The 25,230-nt window shown below is 45.5% G+C and overlaps 1 protein-coding gene across 2 annotated transcripts; it reads right to left on the bottom strand.

Moving 5' to 3' along the window:
• Positions 1-3,375: 3,375 nt before the first annotated feature.
• LOC124310918 (muscarinic acetylcholine receptor DM1-like) lies at positions 3,376-24,414 on the bottom strand. 2 transcript variants are annotated; one of them, XM_046775076.1, is made up of 5 exons: positions 23,022-24,414; positions 16,570-16,727; positions 12,843-13,035; positions 8,452-8,632; positions 3,376-6,632 (listed from the first exon to the last, which is right to left on the bottom strand). In XM_046775076.1, exons 1-5 carry the CDS (start codon positions 23,636-23,638, stop codon positions 5,022-5,024), a joined length of 2,760 nt encoding a protein of 919 aa, XP_046631032.1. In that variant the 5' UTR covers positions 23,639-24,414; the 3' UTR covers positions 3,376-5,021. The 2 variants fall into 2 exon arrangements, with proteins under 2 accessions (XP_046631032.1, XP_046631031.1); XM_046775075.1 differs by having other exon boundaries at positions 8,452-8,635.
• Between the last annotated feature and the right edge of the window lie 816 nt (positions 24,415-25,230).

Genomic DNA, 25,230 nt, shown 5'->3' on the forward strand with positions numbered 1-25,230 from the left:
GAGGCGCGGCCAGGATTGAGGAGCTCGACTGAAATAGGGGAGGTGTGTTTGGGCATCCATCATGCGGCTGTGTAAATCATCATCGACCATGAATTTTTTCCCCCTTTTTCCCAAGTTGACGTTTCCGCGTTGGGATCGGCTGAACGAACCTGACCACACCCCATTCACGCCAAATGATGAAGGATTGAAGCCGCGCTATTTGCACTATAGAGTTGTTTGGGTTGGGGAAGAATTTCGCGTCCTAACAACAACACCAGAGTATATAGAGTAAATATTATAAAAGCCAGTGTACGCTGAGGCGGAGGCCTCCATCCTTCCAATAACCCATTCGACATTCACATTTGGCGGAAGTGCGCATCTGCTATTTTTATCTTTTCCTTTTTCTTCGTTTACATTCAGGCTGGGTTATGTGCAGCACCTCCTTCCTTGCGTCCGGCTTGCCAAAAAACACGATTGAAAAATCGCTGCTGCTTTTGATGATCCGTTTTGAACGTCGCCGACCTGCTGGCCACCGGGCGTCACAAGACCATTGAACGCCGCCCACGCATTTTGCCACTCCGCTATAAGGCGTCGCTGAAGAAAAATTGAGCACAACACTTTCAGGTCTCGTGCAATGACCAACTGATACCCCGCCCAGGAGCCGCACATCAACGCAGCCGGCGGAAGAATAAGAAAAAGAAAAATGTAACCCAAGAAAATGATGGATCATAACGATGGCATGGTGAGCAATTTATTACATCGCCGACAATATGGTTCTGTATCTTCATTTTAACCATCCAACAGAGAATAGCATCCACTTTTTATATTTTTCGTCCAAATTTAGTTTTATACGTGTGTGTGTGTGTGTGTGTGTGTGTTGGGAGGGGGTGGTTTGTGTGTGTCATCGTGTCGCTCGTAGTCGGGGGGCCAAAAGAATATAAACACAAACCCAAAAAACAATTGCAACGAGATAAAATAATCCCAAACTGGACATGTAACCGCCTGCCAGTGAGAGTGTCAGTACATACATACATATATAATACGCGTTGCCACTTGCCAAGCGTGTTGTATCTTTTGTTACCGTCTGCCTCTGGCCGGCTCTTTTGTCAACATCACATCAAAACCAACAAAAAGCTCTTCCACATTTTTCTCAGACTTTTTTTCTCTCTCTCTCTCTTGATAGTACTCAGTTTGTTTTTCTATATGTTATGGGATTTGTGTGTGTGTGTGTGTGTGTACTGTCTTGTGTGTGTGTGTTTTTCTTTTAGCATGTTTGGGTTATTTTTTTCTTTTTTTTTGTTATTTTTTTGGTACGCAGTTGAATGGGAACAGATTGGTCGATAGTCGGGTGAGGGGAATCTGGGAGGAGGAGGAGGACAAATAGAACAGAAACCGACCGAGAGAGACTCTCTGGATATATATGTCAGGGAGCGCGGGAGACATGAAAATCGGGAGGTGCCACATCGAGAAATGTCGTCTACATCGAATATTTATGTATAACACAGCGAATCGAATTCCCAACAGGAAAATGAAAAAATGAAAAAATCGGATAAAGAATTATATATATCAGACATATCATATGATAGAAATGAATCACTTTGAAGTGTTATATATATGTATAATCAATGTGCGCGTGCTAATTGTCTCGATTTAGTTGTTTGTTTTTTTGGCCCGGCGTGTGCGCGCAACGAATCGTGCGCTGCGTCCGTCCGTTCGAATAGAAAAGATGAGAGAGAAACAAGACGATAAACTTGAATGAATCATCACGGGGCCCGGAGAGTTTTGATCACCTCTTGTCGCCCAGAGTATATATATATAACATTATATAGAAGGTTTTTTTCCAACAGGAGATATAACACACACACACTTACAAAAAGAGTAGGGGGGAAGCAACAAAATCGAAATCATCACCTAACAAATTTTTTCACGCTCTCTCTCCTCAGTGGCAGTCGTCAACATTATTTTTTTTTAACTTGACGTTTTATACATTCCACACTGTTCTCTTTCTCGGTATAAAAAAAAAAAACTTTTTTCAAATTTTTTTGGCACAATTCTTATATAATAATCGCCTTGATTGATTAAAGAACAAAATAGAAGCATCGTGTAACCCGATTTTTTTTTCCCGATCAATCACGACATGTCGAAAACGAAAACAGATGACGGCATCATCAGAATAATGTTTACATGTATACATATATATATATATAACCAACGCCCAAATAGCTGCATGTAATGTACAGGAGATGTAATATATTGTTTCCGTTTTGATGGCGGGTCGGGATATAATAATAAGGAGGTGGGAGAGATGGGGCAGGGGCGGAGCTTTTCTTCTTTTCAAATGATAGATGACGATTCAACACAATGCCCGTCTCTATAAGATAAGAAATGGGAAGATGGAAACGCAAAAACACACGAGTCGCCAAACCCCCAGCTGATGAATGGGCGTGTGTCTTGCAAATCATTCAAATGTCATACGTCTCTCGTTATTCTATCCTCTTCAATTGCGCGTTTTCCAGAAAAGAGAAAAACGATTGGAAAATAAATCTGTGACATTGTGACAAGCGCGTCCGAAATATTTGAATTTCTGTCAAATGGAAAAATCAAAGAACAACAAGCAACAAATGAAAGAAGAAATCCAACAAATGGGTGCGTTGTCGAACAGTCCGCGGCCTATTCCACTGGACGAAAAAGGGGCGGGGACATTGATTCGCTGGAGGGATGTGTAAAAGCTAAAAGGTGGATATCTAAATGCGCGTGAGACGGCGTGATTACGGGACGAAGGACGAGAGAGAGCAAACGATACAGCTGCGGAGAAAAAGATTGAGAAAGAGAGAGATGGAATCATCCAGTAAACTTGTCGAGGGCCAGCCCAAAATAAAGAAAAAAGAAACGGACGATGTGAGCTAGCTATAATATATAGCAGAGCGGGATATAACGAGTTTGGTATCATAGGTCGATAGTGACTCTCGAATGCTGAACTGGCCGCGTCTGCGGTGTCGCTACAGCGCAGACGCGCCGGCCCGTTTTTTTCTGCGTGAGTGCGATCTCTAAAAACAGCCGCCTTTCCTCTTCTCGCTCCTCTCCCGATCTTGAACCTCATTTGATTTGAGCACCAATGTACACAAGAAAAAAGAAAATTATAATAATAATAAAAAATACGTTTCAAAGCGCCGCCCAGCTCTCGGCCGCCAAGCTCACGCAAATAAAATACAACAACAACAACAACAACCCAAAAAAGAAGAAGAAAAAAAAAGATAATAATAAAGGAAGATTGGACGCGTTAGCCAAAAAGGAGAGAAGAGAGAGAGAGAGAGACGAAGAGGTTTCGAGGTAAAACGGAGGAGACGATCGAGCCGGCCAGATCCGACAGAAGAAGAAGAAAAAAAGGAAATTTTCTTTTTCTTTTTCTTTGCTCTTTGTTGGCTCTTGTCTCTCCCGCGGCTGTTGACGAGGGACGAGCAAGAGCAAACGCGAGCCGAATAGCCAATGTTGTGTTACAACCGGGGAGAGAGAGAGAGAGGAGGTTATCGACTTGATTGTTTGTCTGTGATAAATGAAAACGGTTGCCGATGGCTCGGCTTGGGCTCTCGCTAGAGTCTCTCGTCTCTCTTCCCCGAACTTGTATAGATAGATATAGAAGCGGAGAAGGAGCAGCTCCTGCGCTGCCAGCCGCGAGGAACCGAAAAGAGCGGGAGCAAAGATTTGTTTTGATTACCCATTACTCTTCTTCTTCTTCTTCCTCTTCTTCTTCTCCGCCGATTCGATTTCTTTTGTTGACGCATTTATTGTGTAGAGCTCCTCCCTTCACTCCGACGCAAACACCAACGGGAAAAAAAAAACAATCTGCCAGTCGCGGGACCTGGGCTTTTTTGGGTTGTTGTGTCGACTGCGCGCGCTGCTACCGCCGTTGCTGGTCGTCGGTGCCATTCGAGAGGAGAGGAATGTGTGGCCGCCGGTTCGCTGTACAGCTAATAAGGACGAGATGATTACATCGGGGCAATGTCTGATGTTTGGCCAAAAAAGAAAAGGAGAGAGAGGAAGGGGTTGTCGTGTCCGTCTGATGACGTCCGTCTCCAATCCGCACCCATTTCGCATTCGGACCAAGTGGTGGGGAGAATTTCGATTGACATTTTCAAAAGCGGCAGACGCCAAATGACGTAGAAAACAAGCGGAATAGGTAACAAGCCCCTCCTATATACACACAACATACAGGAGGAGAAAGTGCGTTATCAGCGCACTGATCACGTACTGATTGTAATCAATGTAATATTTGTCTTCTTCTTCTTCTTCTGCGGGGTGAGAGGCAGGGAGGGGAGTTGATTATCATTAATTCTATATTATTACAACTCTCATCATCGGTCCTTTTTTTGTTTCTTTTTTTCTTTTTTTCCTTTTATTTTGACGACACTTGGAACCTTTTGTGCTCCGTTGCGTTTTTGAGCTCCAGCGAATGAAATATTATGACGATCACTACACCGACCAATGAGAAAACAGGAAAAAGGGACCCAAAGAAAAAAAAGGAAAAACCGGAAGGAGAGTAGATGTATACATAAGGAATGATACATATAAATATAGACAGAGAGACAATGATGGTGCTGATGCTGGACTATCAATGTGTCTCCAAGCGAATGATCACAGAGAAGATCCACTCGAGAACGTGCTCCGGGGAGAGTCTCCGCTTCTTCTTTTTTTCTCTTTTTTTGCACATGCACATCGAAATTGTTTTTTTGTATTTGATGGTGGGAGTTGTATAGTTTTGTCTTTTTTGTTTCTAATTTTGTGTGTACATCCCTGATAGGAGAAAAAGGAGAAGCACCAAGGCGACAAGAGATGGAGCGGAGCGAATAATAGGAGAAGCGGAACCAACACGGGTCGTGATATAACATTTGCCTGCTGACAAAACTGTATGACACGCCACATCACCAGCAGGAGCCCGTCTCCATCATTTTCTCTCGCCATCGGTGATGATGATGATGATGATGTGAACCGGGTTTGTTATTTTGTTTTGTTTTGTTTGTTTTTCTTTTCGCCTATTTTCATTTTCAATTGTAGACGCCGCGCTGGACGGCCGTTTTGGTGCGCGAGTGCCATTTGCAGGTGAGGATTCGGACGTAGGTGCGCCGGAAGGAGGCGTTGCACAGGGCGTAGCAGACGGGGTTGATGGTGCTGTTGATGTAGCAGAGGTAGTAGGAGAAATTCCACAGCTCGGACGAGAAGCAGTCGTCCTTGTCGCACGGCGCCAGCGCCTTGAGCAGCGTCAGGACGTTGTACGGCGTCCACGTCAGGATGAAGGCCAGCAAGATGGCCGACAGCGTTTTGGCCGCCTTCCGCTCCTGCCGCTTCTCCTGGTTCTTCTTCTTCGGCTTCTTGTTGGCCTTCTTGTTGGCCGCCGCAGCCGCCGCAGCCGCCGACGGACTGTAGGCGTTGTGGTTGGGACGCCGGATCGGCGGGTGCAACCCGCTGCTGCCCACCGCCCCGGAATTGTTGGCCACCGAGCCGGAGACGGTCTGCAGGGCGCCGGCTGGACTCCCCGCCGGACTGCCAGCGATTCCACCCGCAGGACCGACGCCGCCGGCCCGGTGTTTCGGCACGATCTTGGCGTCCATCGGCAGAGCGCCGGACGGGGTCCGGTCGCCGGAATCGGGTGTGCCGGACGAGCCGCCGTTGAAGCGCGTGCAGCGGACGATGAGCGGTGACTGGGCGACGGGCATGCAGCTGCGAGGCACCCACGGACTGGCGTGGTGGTTCTTGAGTTTGCCCTTGTGCAGCGGCAAGTGGTTGGGCTTGGCCAGGGCCGTCAACTTGCTCAGCGACAGGGCGTTGGGCAGGTGGAGATTGGTCCCGCACAGCAGACTGCTGGTCGAGTCGTTGTACTGGGCCGAGCGAGAGCCCGACGGACGGGCCGCCAGGCTCCGGTTGCTGGTGTACTGACTGGCAGAGCTGCCACCGCTTCCGGGCGGCCGGCTACGGTTGTTGTAGCCGTCGTGCTGTTCGTTGCCGACAGGAACTGATCTGGAGCGTACGGCCGGCTGATTGGCGCTGCCCGTTGACGACCCGCTGGCCCGCGAGCGGTGGGAAGCGGCAGGGGGAATGTTGGCCGGAATCATCCGGATCGAGACTTTGTGTTCGGCCTTGTCGGCCGAGCTGTCGGCCGGCAAGCGGATCAAAATCGTGAAGACGGAATCGGCTGAATGCGAGCGCTTGCCGCCGTCCGTGTCTCCGTCGTCGTTATCCATCGACGGCGACGGGCACATTTGCCCGTCGGCCAGCTGCTTGTTGTGGTGGTCCTGCGTCAGACTCTTGGAGGCCACCAGAGTTCGTCGCCTGTCGACGCCGATTAGTCGGGGGTCGTTGGCGGCGGCGGCGGCCGCCGCCGCTTTGTATCGGGTGGGCGTCGACGAATAAGGATCGCGGATGTTCATGGACGGGCCGCGCGACATGGAAGAAGCTAAGGGCGTCTCGATAGAGGCCGGCGTCGTCGCCACATTTGAGCCGTCGCTGTAGGATTCCGTGTCCCCACCGCCGCCGCCCGTCCGGTCGCCTCGCCTCCGCGGCCGCTGCGGTTGGCGACGGGTCAGGTTCCTCATCCAGTGTTGCCACGTCGACCAGCGCATCCAGCGACGCCAGTAAGCCCAGCTGGTCCACGATCCAGCCTGTCGGCGATGAAGAAAAAGAGAAAAATAGAATCAGATTATTTGTTGCGTAATCATCATCACATTCATCAGCGGCTCATCACGTTCAGTCGTTTAGGTTGGCAACTCGATGAAACTCGTAAATATTCGAACGTTGCCAGCAGCCTATTTGGGCCGTCCTCTTTCTATTCAACCGCATTATTATGTGCTGTGGCTTCTATATTGCCATCAAATTCATCCTGCCATTTTTGTGGCCTCAGCTCATTTCTATTGGGTTGCCATTGATGACGTCAGACATCGTCAGCGACACCCGGCGCATAGGCGTTCCTTTCGCACACCTCCCATTTTCTTTTCTTTTCTTTTCTTGCCTTTTCCCTTTCGCTCGCCTCCCGTCTAACAACACCCTTGTCACGACGCCTTGGCTCAGCCGCACTTTAAAGCTTTTCCGTCAATATCCGTCTTCTCTCTCTCTCTCTCTCTTTCTCTCCTTCTCTTTCTTGTGGAGATGCTCGTCTGTATTCTTCGCTCCCTCCTTTAGGCTTTTTCTTTTGCGCCTTCTTCTTCTTCAGCTTCAATCAAGTGTCACTCTCCAACCTTCTTCGCCATCCATTTTCAGCCGCCCCTTCCTTCTTTTCCCTCCTTCTCTCTCTCTCTCCCCCACCCCCCTCTCTCTAGGATGTACAGGTTTTATACAGTTATATTGTGTGGATGAGCTAAGCGTGTAATAACATCACTCTCTGGAGAAGGCCGCTGTATTGTATGTCTATGTATAATTCTATTAGGGTCGGCCAACGACGTCGGGAGATGGAGCAGGGAATGATATAGGCTCCTTCTTCTTCTTCTTCTTCTTTCATCTCAGGTCCGCCAGCAGCCCCCCTATCTCTTTTGTAAACCATCTGGCAGACAAGCATCCGCTCCGCATGAGGCTTACGTATATCAGCGCTCCCTGGACATGATGGACCGTTCTCCGTATTGGAAATAAAATATAGGGGGAAAAAAGTAGATGTAACCGAATCACAAAAACAAGAAAAAAGAGAAAAAAAAAATACAAATCTTAAAGAAAAAGAAACAAAAACCCATCCGAGAGACCCCATGAATATAAGGCCCAATCTAGACTATTACTGCACTCGAAGAACGAATGGGTGTGGCGAGAGCCATCTCGGAAGAATGTGGGGGTATGGTATCAAGAAAAGTGTAGTATAGACGTGGAATTGATAGAGCAGAAACCCTCCCCGAAAGAAATCGATCCAATGGTCTAAAAGGCTTTCTTTTTCTTTTTTTTTCTTACAAAGAAAAAGAAATATTTCTTCGATTATATTTATTTATATTATATCTAGCTAGACGGGGGGGTCTCGCCCCAATTTTTATTTGGATCGATATCACCGGCTAGAGAGTAGACCGTCCCGGGCACTTAAATGGCGGCCTAACGGCTCTAACGCCCCATCGCCACTTCCCGTCGACTATACCTCGTCAAGTCTGGTTTTTGTTGTTTTAATCAAGTCCGCATAAAAAAAGTGCACGTCTCCGCATCTATACTATTTTTAGTTGGGCACTATAATAAACATGACCTACTTTTTTATTGCTATTATCTAGAATATAAATAGAAAATATCATTGTAAAAAAAAAGGGGAGGTGTGGTCTGATATCGAACGGAAATGTCCGACAAAAAAGCGGGAAATATAAAAATCGTGTCTGGATGACGCAAGAGATCGATAGGAAAACGGTGAATAAACGTAGTAAGTAAGCGATAGAAAATGATACAGGATGTTGGCAGGTGAATGTGGGGAATAGAAAAAGAAAAGAAAAAAAAAAGAAAAACGAAATGATTGGAAATATTTACATAGTGTCTGCGATGTGGTCCGGGCAAACAAGCGGCAGCTGGCACGTACGAGGTCTCCAAGTCGTCGACGGCGCCGCTGGATTCGGAGCGTGAACGGCGCCAATCGGTGGCCGCACCGACCGGCCTCAGGTGGTGGTCGACTTCGTCGTTGGCCTTCATCAGGACAGCCTGCTCCTCGCCACTTCAGTTTACGTGAGTTGGAGAGCAAGAGGAAATGGAAAACGAGAAAAAAGAGGAAATACATAAAAATGGGTGTGATCTAGTCCGGCAACAGACGACACAAATAACATCACAACTTGGCATCGTCGTAAATAATAATAATACAAAAAAAAACAAAAAAAAACAATATCTTATTTCGAACCATGTAGCCTACTATACAATCCTTTGTATTCGTCTTTCGTATGTATCGCTCGTGATAAAAGCGGAAACAAGAAACGTGACAAATACACCAAAATAAGTTGAGATCCACTCTCGTTATTCCTGGACCTGACTGGGCCTATGCTGTACTTTGAAACAATTCAATTTGAACCTCTCCCTAAAATGTGTAGCTGTTCCATTGGATATTTGAATTCTAAAAATCACAAAACTTGTCGTTTCTGACGTCGGAAGTAGTTTTCCTCGGGTTCTATCTACAAGGCTGATGCCTTGTGTGTGTGTGTGTGTGTGTGTGCAAGTCTATGCTTCTATTATTGCGTCGGCTCTCCGGTGTCATTTTTGCTTTTGGCGAAGAGAGGAAGAAATATAAGGAGGGGGGCGCACAGCAGCGCAGTATGCGTTGACTGTGCCATCCACTCAATGCAAATCGATTCGACGAAACAATAAAACAGAAGCCCACCCCCCGAACCAGCCTGAACCAATTCAATGACGGCGAGAAGCGCATGTAGATTCAATAATACAAGAATAGGACAAACACAGAGGCGGCAGCAGAGAGAGAGAGAGAGGCCTGCACACATCCGTATAGAACCTAGCCTCCTCGCTATGCAAATCAAGGGTTGTGTATAGAGAGAACTCGCGTTCGTCCCTCATTTGGAAATAATGGAGAGGAGAAAGCGAACTCGAGGATAATGAATAAAAGCCATCAGCAGCAATCTTCCATATTAGTTTGGATGTACATACTACTCTATTTTTTCCTCTTCTTTACTTGTTTTTATTCTTTCTTTCTTTTTATGGGATGGAGGGTGGGCTGTCTCCGCTGTCTCGTCTGTCTCTCGTTCCGTGTTTGTGTTGTACAAGCAACATCTGTTCGGCAGAGCGCCGGGGATCGGCTGGGTGAGCATGTAGGCAAAAGGGAGGGGCTCAATACGCGCGGTGGCTCATCGGGAGCGGTCATCGCACAACGCCTTGATCCAACTCCAGCGTTAAAAAGAATAAGAGTCCCGCCGTAGTAGTAGAGTAGAGTAGAGTAGACTAGATATATATACGTAGGAATAGATCCCTGTAAAGCTCATATACTCTCGCCCGAGCTTTTCTTGGCCGAAAATGTACAGCCCCACTGTATATATAACCTCCCCGCAGTAGCAGCCCCCCTTTTCTATATGGGGCATCGAACTATAGATCCGATATATACACGCTCTTTCTTTCTCCTATTACTGATGTCTTTGTTTGTCTTCTTTTCTTTGATACCCCCCTCCCCTCTTCCTCGCTGCTTTTCTCGTCTTCCCTTTGGATGTTTTGTGTATGTGTCTATAGAGAGAGATAGAGTCGATGACCACAGCGGCGGTCAGCGGAAGTTTTCTGTGTGGATGGTGGAGGAGGATCTTCATTCTTGATGACGGGCCATATATATATAGATCTGGCGTCATAGTCGCTCTTGCACATATACAGGGATCTACTACGCTGTGGTCTATATTTTTCAGTTTTACTCTGGGTCCTATAACCCTGAATCTCTCTATTTCTCACTGCGGCTCCCGATGTCGTCTTTTCCTCATCATTCTTCCCCTTTGGGACCTTGTTGTATATAGCCAATATTGCGCAGATACTGTACGTTCTTAGAATTTCCGTGGGACTTTGATTAGTTCGCTGTTCGCCCTTGGATTATATCGAAATGCATTTGAGATACATTTGAATAGCTTTGAACAAACCTGAAAACGCGTGGGTGGCGTGTCAAATAGCCTATAGCGAATATTGTATTACATATGATTATGTCTAAAGACCAAAAGGTGCTCCACAGACAATATGGTCCTACAATTGCCAGAGAATCTGAGATTATGGCCGTGAATCTACGCGGTTACACGCAATTATATTGGATATTCATTTTATTCTGAGACTGTAGCTATAGGATTTCTGTTAACTGTGGCCTGTGGCCTTCAAATTGGATCCAAAACAACCGGCAAATATTCTGTTTCTACTCTCGTTTTTCTTCTTTTAAAGCTAGACCACAATCATTTGGACAATTTAGGTTTCTGGGAAATCAGTCAACCGTATACTTCACCCACCTTGATAGATCCGATTATACAAAGTTGAAACCGTGTTTTTTTTCTTGGACTGATTTTGTGAAATGACAGTGTTATACTAAAGTTACTCTAAAAAGTTGACGAGAGAAATTATTTTTGGGAACGAAAAAGCGAGAGCAACGTATAGGTTCGTGGCCTGTAGCCGACAGCACTATTCTACAGCTTTATTAGCAACTGATTAGTAACTCAACCAACAAAAAGTTACCGAACGAACCCGAATAGGTTCTCTCTACGAGTTTGACGGCCTTGTTAGAGAAGTTTGGCGTCTTAACAGAATTTGTGTTAAATTTCAACATCCCAGGTTCTTTTTAAAATGACGAGACTTTCAAATTGATGTTTTTTTTTTAATTGCACACCTTTAATTGCTCACCTTAGAGTATAGCGAGCTAATACGCGGCATTTCTATTTCCTGATTCCGCCTTATAATCTCTCCTACTAGTGTCCTTTATAAAAGACTTGGCTCCGCAATTACAACGGCATTTGTCCCCCAACTCCCCAAGTCGACGTAGACCTTCCATCAGTGCCAAGAAACTACCAGCCGAGCCGAGTAAACGAAACAAGTTGTCTTTTGGTTTTCTTCGCCTATAGCCTAATACAGTATTCTTACCTCGTCAATGAGCGAGAGAAAAAAAAACTGTTTAGCAATTGCTAATTGTCAATATAGTCGATTCTGGCCAACTCTTCTGGATGGTGGACGTGAATCAACCGTGAATAAAATACGCAGTCCCGGGGACCCGCTGGAAAATGGCGACATACGAACGAAAGCAATAACGAAATAATGTCGACACTGGTGTGGGGCGAAGAAACAAAAGGGAGAAACGCACGAACACGAAGAACGAGAGATGAAAATCTCATTCTGTTGTCGCTGTTATATTGCCGCCGTAGTCTACGACCTGTGACGTTACAAAATTGTAACGGACCGGCTGACTCCTCTCCTAGTCGTCTCTCTGTTCAACATTACATATTGCGGGGGGAGGGAGGGGGGGGGATTACGTCATCGATATTCATATCTTCTTCTCCGGAAAGACAAGAGACATCCCAATAAAGCCATTCGCTGGAAGACAAACAACATGTGAAACTTAATAATAGATTAATATAGGCCTGGCTGACAGATGTATACAGCTGCTGGCTACAAATGCAATACACACGAGCAGCACAGACCAATCTATCGCGAGGAAAACAGTTTGCGCTTTGAGTTGCCCCCTCTATAACCTTGTCTAGTGACACACGAACTCTGACACTGCGCTGGGGGGTGAAAAAAAAAGGAAAAAGATCTAGAAAATAAGAAGAAAAAGCCTTGCAAAAGTATATAAGGCTATTTACACGTTTAGGTTCACTTTGAAAGCCAACATGCGACCGTGGGAGTTGCAATATTGCTTGGATTGTCTATTACGTGCGCCTCTTCTTTTTTTTTTCATTCTCGTTCGCAATATCAAAAGAAAAGAGGGGCCAAAAAGAAAAAAAAAGAGGATTGATTTCCGTTTGAATTAAACACGACGAGAGAGGGAATATAAAAGGAGAGAAAGAAACGTATCAAACTACCTAAACGCACGAGAATTCTAAAGGACTTTCTATCTTCTTCTTCTTCTTTTTTGAGAGAAAAAGAACCGACAAAAACTTTTTGCTACTTTTTCTTTGTCCCAATCTTTTTACTTCGAAGACTCTATATACAAGCACACGAGTCTGACCGACTGTATAGGCCTGTATATATCTATTTAATATATAGGCAGAGAAGAAATGGGAAGGAATATGTTCTCCTATTTTTTTGCTGGGGCTGTATACACTCGGGAATGATGGAGTGAACATGGATGAAATCCTCTTTTACTTGTGCCAGCTCGTGCGTCGCATTTGATTTTTCAAGCGGTTAGTATATAGGTTCACTTTTTGGGGGTTTTATTTTTGTTCTGTTATTCAACTTCGATAAGCCAAGCAAGGTACCTGGAATTCGATCGGTGACTGTCGTTCTTCTTGCCGGCCTGCAGGTTGGACAGGTCCTTTTGACGTTTCTCCGTCTCCCGCCAGACGCGCCAGTACAGGACGCACATGACCGTCACCGGAGCATAAAAGGCGGCGATGGCCGTGCCAAAAGTGATGTAATTGTTTGTCTCGATGAACTGGATGAAGCATTTATCTGTTGTTTGGGGGAGAGAGCAAACAATCACCAATAAAGAAATCACATTTTATTTCCACTTATATAGTATAGGATATCATTGTGTACAGGCTATACAACATTTTATTAGTTGGAGCTGAAAGGTAATAGTATATTTATCGCATCGAAAGAAATAATTAAGTTCATCAATCGAATCAAGCGAAAATAGAAAGAGTAGAGAGAGAGAGAGAGAGTAGGCGGTTAATATATAGAGTAGAGATGATGTAACATGTAAGGACAGCATCGGATGTAGCTTTCGGCCAAGAAAGGAAAGCCACTCAACTTTTGGGCCTCTTATTTTCTCATCATTTCTTCCTCTGCTGTATACAGTCTTTTGCTACAATAACAGGATCAGCTATGATTGGTCAGGCTGCGAAAAAATAAAAGGGGAACAAAAATAGAAAGAAAGAAAAGAGCCATCAATGTACAGCTACAGAAGAACTAAAAAAAAGGGTATAGATATATAATTATATATATTTATAAGAGCTCTTTGTTATATAGACATTTGATCACCCGCTATAGCTGCTCTACTGCTGTACTCGCTTCCTATAATGCAACTACTGAAGGAGCGTGCGCCGGTCTTTTAGGGGGGGGGGGGCGCTACCCCCACCACCCGAACATCAACAGCGCTGGCTGCTGATGTATTGACCCGCGTCTCTCTTGCTGCTCTGATGATAAGCAACTTGATCTTTTCCTTCCCTGCCTTGTCAACCCTTTTTCTTGTCTTGATTTCGTTTTCTTATAAATATATTGATATTCCTCCTCTTCATTTTTACTTTTTTTGTAGGCAAAAAGATGGAAATGTATCGAAACAAATGATGTCATTTAAAAGGGCATTAACTATTTTTACATCCAACCGGTGCACCTCAAACCTAATTTCTTTAAATACATTTTCATTAGAGTCTTGGAAGGAATATAAATCGCAAAATTTTTTTTGCTCTTTGCTTTTTTATTTTTTCCCACTCCTTCCTTCTGGCTGGTATATACCAGCTATCGGTTCCGTTGGCCTCCATTTCAGATCCTTTACCTCCGCCTCCCATTCTACTCCGGAGAGTTCTCAAGTGTGGCAAACTTTTCCTTCTATTATACAAGTTTGAAGAGGAGACCGGGCCAGAGTTTGAGAGCCCAGGCTGAAGAAGGATAGAAAAAAAGCGAAGGAGAGAGAGAGAGAGAGGAGAGAAAATAAAGGGCTCTATATAGCTGAACATGGCTCCTCCAACCTTTTCCTTTCCAGCTTCATCTTATATATAATTCTTCACATCTCCCGTATACTTTTTTGGGGGGGGATTTCTTTTCGCCCTGCTCCTAGACTGTAAGAGAGTCTGGAGAAGATACAGCAGCATATCGAGTCCTTCAATGAGCGGAGTAGTGAAGGAGCTACAAACTTGTGTGTGGGAGTTCGACCGAAAAACGGGGGGAACTCTCTCTCTCTCTTCTTGATAAAATATTCCAGTTTCTTCGCTGATGATCTATATAATACACATATAGGCGCTCCAGCATTATTATGCATAAAGAAAAGGGAAAAAGAGACGCAAAGAAAAGAAAATGTGTCACGAAAGGGAAAATGAAAGAAAGAAAAAAGTAAGAAACTAAATCCAAATTTGTTCTCGAATCCCATTTGATGGGATCGGCTTTCTGTCTTTTGATCGGTTCGCTTTTCGCTTCCATGACATTCTCATCTCGCAGTCTTGAGGTATCCTCGCGAAGACTTTGTATTCATTTGAAAGCTTCACTGCTATGCCGTCTGCCTTCTTTTAGATTTGGACCCGTTAGGCTATTAGACATGACATCTCCATGCCAACTTCGACTGGTTCCTTCAATTTCATCTTCCGTCATTGCTTATTAAATTCGTTAATGATAAATGCCAAAGATAGATCTTTTTTCTATATAATATACCTGCGCTTTCGTCGACATTTCCATCAAAGAAACTTTAGTGGCTCTCTCTCTCTCTATCGCTAAATGTTGATTGCTACACACAACAGACCAACAAATCGACAGTGCAACAGAGCGCATAGACCAAGTCAATCCACACGAAAAATACAGAGCGAAAGGAACCAATAATAATCATAATAATTAAAAAAAGGACTGACTGTGCGTATAGACTTTTCTTTCTTTGGGCGTCGTTTGCATCGAAATATTTGAAAAAGATGAAAGAAATTTCCTGTCGGAGGAAAAAGACCGATTTTGTAAGACGGCGGTACTACTACTACCATAAATGTAAATTATTTTTGTTTTCAGGGGTGAAGGAGAGAAGGGGGTTTATCTTATTTCACGTGAGCGGCGTGTGTTATCGATTTTTGGCGTCCCTGCACGAACAGAAGACGAAGAGAGAGAGAGAGAGACGCTGTTTCGTGATCTGCTCCGGCAGACTCTCACGATTCCCAATCTGCAGAGAGACTTACTATAGATACTTTCCGGCTTCTTTGGACGTATTTTTAAGAGTACCCAATTTTCACTAGAAGCTAATCGCATTCAGCAGCTTAATTCCAACATATCAATCCAAATGTGTACAAGTCTGGGGGAAGGATAAAGTTTCAACTTGTACTGTGTTCCTCCACTGTAGAGCGAATCAAAAACTATACGCGGAGGGTGGAAATAAAAATAAAAAACCACTGCTGGACAAGTGCCAGCTAGACGATATAGTGAGGGGTTCCCGTCAAAGACTAACATTGTGAGGAATATATACACCAGCAGCAGCTACAGCCATTTAGAAAGGATGATGCGTTCTAGACGAGCGATAGTTGACTTGGTCGTTGTCTCCTATCGTTTGTATGTGTAATATTCTTCCATCATGGAGTCCGGAGACTTGTCGGAAACTCCTCGGCGCTACTATTCTCTTTTCTCTTTCTCGCTCTGCATATTTGATATGCTAGGGTGCAATAGTGCATTGTTGTTATCAGTCCTATACTGTATAGGCGGAAGAACGGCCTATAGAAGGAAAACTCGACTCACAAGCGAACATCTATCGAAATGTGTTCATCTTTAGATCTTTCCTTTTCTTTTCTACAAGTCTATTTGCGTGCGAGCTTCATTTGATACGGCACTTCCTCGAATTCTTTCCCGTTCATTAGAAATGGATGGCACTGTATTAAAATCGATGATCCGCTTTCTATTCTCTTCACGTTCTCCATTTATTGTTTCGCTCCTTAATTCTGCTTTCTATAATCGACGATTAACTATCTCCCCTACCCTCCAAACCGACGCCCTTCTCTCCTCCTTCCCCGCAGGCTCCCGCTTCTCAGACACACACACACACTCACGCAGACAGCAGCAGCACACACACATACAGAGTAGACTTGCGGTATTGATCTGCTGTTGCCGCTTCCTCCCAAAGAAAATCCTTCGACCGGCTCCTTACATCCACTATCCGTTGGTCTTATTATTCTCTCTATTCCTCTCTCTCACTTTCGTTCTCTGACATTTCTTAGACATTTCAATCGAATTCATTCATTTGCCCATTTTCTTGAATGAAGCAGAAAATAACCAATTTTCTAATTGGTCTTTTTTATTTTTTACCTTCTGGAACTTTGCGGTCGCCTTCGATGTAGGGCCAGGCGTAAATCCAAGGAGGCCAGAGGACGAGCGAGATGACCCAGGCAGCGGCAATCATGACGCCGGCCCGACGAGGTGTCCGTCGAGCTCGGTATGTGAGCGGCCGCGTCACCGAGAAATATCTGAAAAGAAAAATGAAAAAGATTATAGATCGATACATAAGAGTCTAAGCCGTCGCCGTAAAGTTTCTAATCCTTCATAATCTGCGTGCATATTAGAGGAAGATGGGATTGAAACGAAGCGAAACGAAGGAGTTCGACGTCGGAGGAGGATCAAGCGAAAAGCGCTGGAAGGAAATTGGTGATGTCTAATTCTATAACTTTGGCCCGGGGCTCTGGATTATTAATGCGGACCAGAGGAGAAAATCTCATATCAATAAGCGACGAGACACACGAGACAAGGAAACGGCTAAACGAAATCGAAAAGAAAAAAAACTTGAAGAGATTTTTATTATTGTTATTTTTGTTTAGCTGTTTGCATGTTATTATTCCTGTGTATATATATCTCTCTTCTTTCAGCTTGTGTTGCTTTTTTCGCCTTTTTAAACTTTCCATTTGTTGCGATACAATGGAGCGAGAAAAAAAAAAGGGGGGAAAACATTTTGATATTACTTTTCTCTTTCGTCCACACCGGCAGAGATGTAGGATTTTGCTGGTAAGAAGCATTGCAAATCGCCTTGTAGATTTTCTTTATATTTTCTCAGCTTTACTTTGCTCTTCTTCTTCTCCTTTTCCTCCTCTCCATCTTCCCCGGCTGCGCTCGGATGCGCGCACGGGCGGAATCTGGAGAGTGTATCTGTACGGATAAAACCCCCGCCGCCGCCGTACTATTTGGCCGACTGCCATGAACCCGCAATGGCGTCACTGTCTCACTCCTTTTCCTCTCTCCCATTGCTTGTAGAGTCTCGCTTCAAATAAAGAAAGTGATGGGAGAGAAAAAGGAAAAATAACAAGAATAGCGGGAAACATTGAATTTATCAAAATCACCAGAAGAAGAAGAAGAAAATTGGGATTTTCGGAGGAATTAGGACTTTCATCTGAGACTATTGCCGACGCTGTGTATATCAAATGGATGATATAAAAACAACTCAATATAGTATATAGTATAGTATATGGATCAAAAGGTCATAAAAGAAAGAAAACCCATTAGCGATGGGCATTAGGATCAAATGATGGGGAGCTCAGACGGGAATCATGAGAGAAATTTTTCTTGGGTTCAGAATCAAGTCGGCGCAGCACCGCGAGCGGCGGATCGAGAACGTGTCGCCCCGAGTTGACTCTCTTTTATTCGGCCGTGATGTTGTGTAGTTTATAGGCTACGCACTTATACGGTCGTCAAGGGGGAGGGGGGGGGGGGGAGGCCCCTCGGTAACATTTCCCGTATTACGGCCGGTTGTTTTCTATCTAATATTTCGTCGTTATATCGCCTTAAATGTCAGGGCTAGAGAGAGAAATGAAAGGCCGGGAGAAGAACAAAAAAACTAAAAAAGAAAAGAAAAAGAAATGACGAGGAAATAAGAGATCCGCAAAGCGCTGGTGCTGGAGCGCTTCTCTCGTGGTGCCCAAGATCTGATGGCGGATCTGGTGGTCGGAGACTAGAGAGAGGAGAAACGGCAGACAGAGACGGAGAAGAAGAAGAAGAAGAAGAAGGATATCGTTTGTTGGCAGAGGAGCTTCTAGCGTTTGCCGAGGATGAAAGGGCAATCCGATTTGTAAACCGAGAGAGAAAGAGAAAGAGAGTGGGGGAGACGTTGGTAGCCTATGGCTGCTATGTGGCCGCGGACTGTGGACGAGTTCCTCCAGATCAATGAGGAAAACAAGAGCGAGACAAGAGACGTATAGAAAGAGGAGAGAGCCAAGCTGAATCAAGAATGGGGGGGGGGGGGGAAGGCGAAATAAAAGCTTTTTCCAAAAAAGCAAATGCCGGCCAAGAGTGGAAGGGACGCAGAGTTTGCACGAGGCGGCTGTTAGTTACGGACCCCGGGGAAAACTTGCCTCCCAATAACAAAAGAGAACAAAAATCTAACCAGGAAAAAAAAAAGGGAAATTATCTTTAATACGTCATTGGTGAAGAACTCGGCGACTCTCCGACAAGAGGTTTCGGCTTTCGGCCAAACAAGACCAGCGCAACTGTATTGACACGGCAGTGAGCGGCCAGTTGATTTTGCCTGATTCTCCTCGGTAGTATCTCATTCTTCATAGATATGCAACCTCTAGTGGCTGGGGGAACCCCCCTGCCGTTCTATACAGCTCTTAGGCGTGGCCAATCGCTTTTGCCCAAACCAAGTTTCAGTTATTTGATTGGATGACGCGTTTTCTTGACGAGCTCCAACTTTCGGGTCGCAGGTCGGGTCGCCCGTATGAGGCAACAACAGCGACGACGTAAGTGACATAACATATTGTAAATATGTTATCTTCTTTACGGCGATATAACTCAAATTCCGGCAGTACTTATTTTTCTTTTCTTTTTTACCAGGAAATGAGAGCGATGCATTTGGCAAGAGAGAAAAGAAAGGGGGTCGGGAAAATAAGTTGTTCGCACCAGACGCCGGCCATCAGAGAATCGGCTCACTACATCCCTTAAAGGCCTATAAACTTGTCGGAAGCCGGATGATTCAATGCAACGGCAAACGCGGCAGCATACATATTCTACGATATAACAGCATCATCAGCACTTTTTAGCAGCAGCAGCAGCAGCAGCACGGGAGCGGTTGACAAATCAAAGATCGTGCGCATCGGTCGTGTGTGTAGACGTAGTCAGCGATGGCGTGTTGGGTGCTGGGGCCCACGAGAGGGAAAAGAAAGAAGACGGAGAAAAGAGTGAGGCTGTGCGGACTGCGGCCGTATAATTGAATGAGCCCGCAACGAATCATTTTCCTTATTTTTCTGCCAAAAAGATGGAAACGGGGAGACATTTTCGTCTGCCTCTTCAACTGGCTGTGGTAAAAAGATGAACGAAAAAAGAAATAAAATAAAAAACGGGAGTGATGTGCAGAGCTGGAAAGAAAGCAAGCAGAAAAAAGGCGGAAAAAAAAGGGAAAAAATGATGAAGATGATGATCAGGAAGCGCGGGGGGAAAAATAAATTCTTTTGAACATCTTCTTCTCCCCCACCGTGCCATACATTTATGGCCACAGCTCTCCTCTTTTCATCTCTTGGTCGTCTCTACCTCGTCGACACTCCTTTGATGAGACGTTCCTGCCTTGTGCACAGTTGAGTCGTAGTCTTTGCATCGTTGACGGCACAGGAGCTCTGCTGCTCGCCCAGCACTGTGTATAGCTCTAGCCATCCATTCGTCCAACAAGAAGCGCACGGTCGAATAAGTTTAGCGAGCGAACTTTATTGCACACACACACACACAGACACACCGCCCACCCAGTCGCCAGCTCCTTTCCTCTTCTTCTTCTTCTCTCTGAGCTTATCCGCCATCAACGCTATAGTAGAGAGAGCAGCTACTGGGCGCTCTTATTTCCTTGTATATGCTGGAATTGTTAGTCTAGATACGCGCTTTACAGAGGCAACATGGAAAACTATATAACTAAATTAACCGTGCTGTTCGTGACGTCGACAGCTAACGAACGTGGCTTTCTTCCTGATTGAAATGTTTTTGTTTCGGATTTTGACATCCTCAAACAAAGCACGGCAACAAACTCTAAACAAATCGATAAAACAAACAAGCCACGGGATGCCCTCCCCCACACAACTCCCCCATCTGTCAACAACTCAACATCCACGATGCGCATCGGTTTAGAAAAGAAAAAGGCTCCCACCACTTTTCTTCGTTATTCCCCAATCGTAATAATAGCGCGTCCGACGGTGGTATAGATGTATTAGGATCTATCTGTGCCTGACTTGAACTAAATGGTTCATCAAACGAGATGGTCGCTAGCGGATAGGGGGGGGTGGGCGGCCAATATCCGTGTGTAGAAGAGGTCTATGACGGATGCAATCTGATTATCTGTTACGCAAACCATATATAATCTACACTAGCCAGAGTTGATATATATATCTCGTTGCGCAAGTAGCCTACACACACACACACACATCAATGACAGTCGTAAATCGTGTAGTGGAGAGAGTGCAGCAGCAGGTTACGTATTACTACACAGCACAGCAACCCTGTCGGAGAATAGAAAAGATCGTTGCAAATTGCCGATCCTATCACTCCTGTTGGTGTTATACATAGTGTATGTGTTGTACAAGTCCGGTGTGGGATCTTTCGAAAACAAATACATCATAGAGCGCAGTTGGCGTCACGGTCAATTAGAGACGCGTTTCTTGCCAGAGATGTTTTCACGAGCGAGCTAGCGAGCTAGCCACCCTCTCGCCAACAAATATAGAAGCAGATCCCTCGGTCTTTTTCCTTCCCATCTCTCCAGGGTGGTAAGATATATTGAATACACCCAATGCTATAGAGCAGCATTCACTTCCATCATATCCATTATATAAGAGAGTGCACTTTGTCAATCAATTATTCACGAGACATGGTCACTCGTGGCGCACTGGCGTCTATATGTGCCGAGTACACTGGCAAACAGACACAAACGCACTCGGGCCAGATCCTCTGAACACACACATACGGCGACAGACGTTATTTAGACGCATATGTTGAAACTGCGCCGCGCTCTGAGGCACTGCACAAGAGTTAAATATGCAACGCATTTTACAATCATTTTTTTCTTTTTTTTTTTAACTCAGCAGTCGCTTTTCATTAAAAAAAAAAAGAGTTGCATTCAAGTTTAAATGAGGAAGAATTGAACAAAAATGTCGAGCGATCAAACGACGAAGATGTATATGCGTCTCGACCAGTTTAGTCGGGGCTGAGCTCGGACAGTTTTTTCGCCATCAATCTCGTCGGTTTCTAACGCAACGCATGACGAGCGCATCTACGCAAAACAAGAATCGCGGACATTTCAAAGGGCTGATGAATATTTCACTAGATTCAAGAAGCATCGAAGCTTTGAACGCGTTTAGTAAACACATTTCCAGCCTGTTTAACTCGAGAACAATATTTCCAGTTGAGAACAACATAACCTGAAAGTGTAGGCGATACAATGTGGGCGGCTATTGTTCTTAATAAACGTGTTGATCGTATCAAGCGCAGAAGCTCTGCGGGCCGCCAATCTTTTCCAATTTGTTTCACAAAGAACACGATAACCGAGGCGGCTGGACGAGCTTTGGAAAACTTATTTTAGCCGGTGGCGACGCAAGCTGTCATGGACAGAAAACGCAAGCAGCTCCAAGAAAGTTTGCCAGAGGTTTCAGATGGCGAGAGGGAAAAAAGAAGCTCAAAACAGGAGCGAATCGCGCTGAGCAGCCTGAGCTACTGGTCTGCTTCGTTGCGACTCGCCACCAGACGGAGGGACGTGATAAAGACACGGACGGCTAGACGCTAGCTCCTAGCTGCAACCCAACAGTCGTCGTTGAAAGCTATATAACGAAAAAGTTGTGGTATAAGCAGAGCCAAATGGAATAATCGGATATGCCCTTGCGACGACAACGACGAAGGGCTCATCGTAATGGCTGGAAAATGGGATTGCGTGGTTAGCAGTGCACTGGTGATTTTCTGACGGGCAGAGAAGGGGGCAGAAGCCAAAGAGTGACAAGACAGCGCTAGCTGCTTGATTTTTAAGAGTTACATGTTGAAGGACGCCTCTAGTCTTTCAACGTCAGACAACTGCTCAGCTACTTGACTCGACTCGACACTTGATGTAGAGTTTCTTTTTTGTTTTTCGTTAGATCCTTGGTGACGAGTTGCTTTAAAAAAAAAGGTCTTTCAAACCGAAAAAACATTCAAACTCTAAATGCGTCCGTGCTGCTCCCGCAATTATCAAATAAATCAGGAATCGATGAGAGCGACAAACATTTATACAGTAATCACCTTGGTAGGACGCTCGTTTGTCGCTCCTTGCGGCAAATAAATGGGGGAATAATCAAAGAAAAAGATGACGTAAAGCGGTGCAGCACGGTACTCGAGTCAACGTAAGGAATATAATGAAGGATTTGCCTCTTCACGAAAAGGAAAAGAAAGAAAGAAAGTAAGGAAGGAACAACGGAGATTTAGCGCGAGCGGGTTGCTCTAATACTTGGGTGATTGGGGGTTCACCTTGTCTATATACACGGATAGAGAAATCGATTGGTCGCCTCTGCACGGTCATTTGCGAAGTAGGGACAGAGTCCGAGCTCATCAGTTAGGATTTGGGGATCGATGGGGGAGGAAGGAAGGATGCAGGATTGATCACGACACAATGAGATAATGTATTGTGTTGTAGCGAGTATTTACTGTAGCGTGTAAGTCTTAGGTCTACACGATAATGAGTGTGTCTGTGTCTGTGTGTGGATGATTTGGTCTGATTCGCTCCCGTGGCAGGTGGGGGCCTAGTTTTTTTTAGGGGGGTTTTATTCTTTATCCTTTACCTGTCGAAGCTGATGATGAGTAGATTGAGGACCGAGGCGTTGGAAGCGAGGTAATCCAACGAGAGCCAAGTGTCGCAAACGTAAGGTCCCAGCTGCCACCGCCCGGCCAGTATGTAGACGGTGAACAAAGGCATAGAGATGAGTCCGATGGCAAAGTCGGCGACTGCCAGACTGAACAGAAAGTAATTGGAGATGGTCTGCAGCTGTTTGTCGATCTTGAACGAGATCATGACCATGCAGTTGCCGGCCACGGTGAGGAAGCTGAGGAAGCCGGCCACGATGGCGATCAGGACCATCTCCGGGTAGGAGTAAGGGAGAACGAAGTCGTCCTCCGCCATTGTGCCCGTCGTGTTGTTCCCAGACGTCCACTGCTGTTGGCTGAACAAAACGGATGAAGAGCCTTCGTCCGTGAAATCATCGAAGCCCAGCCCGGTGCTGCCGGCCGTCATCCTCTGGGAGCTCAGCGGCAGCGAGTCGCTTATATTGGCCGTCACGTATTGTAGGCCGGCAGCAGCTGCCGTGGCGGCCGCTCGCATCATCGACGAGCCGGCCCGGCTGCTGCTTGCGCCCGACGAGGCCCACACAGGAGCCGTTTGATTGAGTGCCGACAAACTCATCTCTCCTCTTTTCTCTCGTCTGGCCTTTTCTTCGATTTCCACGTCGACGATGTCACAGCGACACTCACCAGCACAGCGGCCGACACGGACCCCCCGAAATCACGGAGCCAATCGAGACTAACGAGTGCTGATTCAGAGTACAACGAGCCAGCAGAGGAGCCATATCAGTAGCGGCTAGAGTGGCGTCACACAAAGAGGTGCAAGTTGGGCGAGACGTGCATTTCTCATCGCCTGGCTCCGGGACACAACATGGCGTAACGAGTGCGAGCTGCAAAGTTGACCAATAAACACCTGAAACACTCACGAAAGTCACGCAACCGACGACCGATGGAGAGCCTCGCAGCAACACAGTTCCATCGTCTCTATTCTACAGCGTTTTCCTTTTCTATTCCAGCCACTCCGCTTGCGGAACACTGAATCAAAAATGACGGCCACCACTTTAAAACATAATTCAGTTCGATCAAATCAATCCTATCCGGATCAAACCACTGGTAGGGGATGTGTTGAACTTGAATGGAGTAAATTATCCGGAATCGAAAAATTCGCGGTCACTCTTAAAGTTAAACGCAATTCGGAGTCACTGGTCACGAACGCACGGGAAGAGATGACCACTCGATGATGAAAATGAAAAAACCCCAAGGATATCAAATGGGTGAGCTGGATATGAGGTGAGCTGCTAGGCAAAGTCTTGCTGCTACCCCAGACCAGCGTCGCGAGCGTACTGAATCCGCGGATCTCTGGCGGCGCGCAGATGACGGAGGAAAGGGGGGGGGGGAGGAGAGTGGGGTAGTAGATACAACAGAGAGGAGTAGAGAAGAGAGAGAGAGAATGAAACGCGGCAATGGAGAAGAAAAAACCTGCGAAAGGCCAGATCCAAAGGGGAAAAAAAAGGGATATACATAGAGAATTAGGGATGGAACAGTAAAGGCAACCGCGCACGCCTCGTTGCCGTTTCCATTCCGAGTTCTCGTTTTTTTTTTTATCAGATCGAGGGGAGAATAAATAATCAAAAGAAGAAGAAAAAATAAGAATAATTTAATCAATCAGATCCAGATGGAGCCTGTATGAGGCGATCTATGTTTTCCCTCATACGAATAATATCCCTATTCGATTTGGGCAGCGCTTATAAACGCAGATATACCGACTGACTGACAACATCAATCCGGGAAAATGGGGTGCGAGGACTGCGAGCCCATCCCTGATGTGGCGAACAAAAATATAGTTCACGAAAGTTTTTGCGCAATCCCAAAACGATATGGATACGGGTAGCGGCCACACTGGAACAAAGTGCTCCGGCAGACACACTAATGGCAAACAGAAAATCTAATCAATAGTGAATTGTATGCGGGAAATTTGCGACCGTTTTCCCTTTTTTGGGGTCAATTCAGAATTGAATAATATTAACACGGAAAGCGTATCCGAGCTAAATTCAGATTGAATTTGAATTAAAAAACAGCAAACCAGATTCTGGGAGCTCAATTCGAGAATCGTATCAACACGAGTAAGCAAACGAGGAGATGCCGGTGTGGAGGCAGGTCCCTCTTGTTAAAAAAAATTCTTTTGTTGCATTTGGCTTCAAGTGTTTCTGTGTT

The sequence above is a fragment of the Daphnia pulicaria genome, chromosome 8, assembly GCF_021234035.1.
Source record: "Daphnia pulicaria isolate SC F1-1A chromosome 8, SC_F0-13Bv2, whole genome shotgun sequence".
In the NCBI taxonomy this organism is placed as follows: domain Eukaryota; kingdom Metazoa; phylum Arthropoda; class Branchiopoda; order Diplostraca; family Daphniidae; genus Daphnia; species Daphnia pulicaria.

What these genes read in the sequence shown, in the direction of transcription:
- LOC124310918 (XM_046775075.1), bottom strand. Translation starts at nt 23,638, where the DNA reads ATGAGTTTGTCGGCACTCAATCAAACGGCTCCTGTGTGGGCCTCGTCG. An exon ending in CGACCGCAAAGTTCCAGAAG is followed by an intron (nt 13,036 to 16,569) that starts GTAAAAAATAAA and finishes CCCAAACAACAG; the next exon opens with ATAAATGCTTCATCCAGTTC. An exon ending in GACCACATCGCAGACACTAT is followed by an intron (nt 6,633 to 8,451) that starts GTAAATATTTCC and finishes CATCGCCGACAG; the next exon opens with GCTGGATCGTGGACCAGCTG.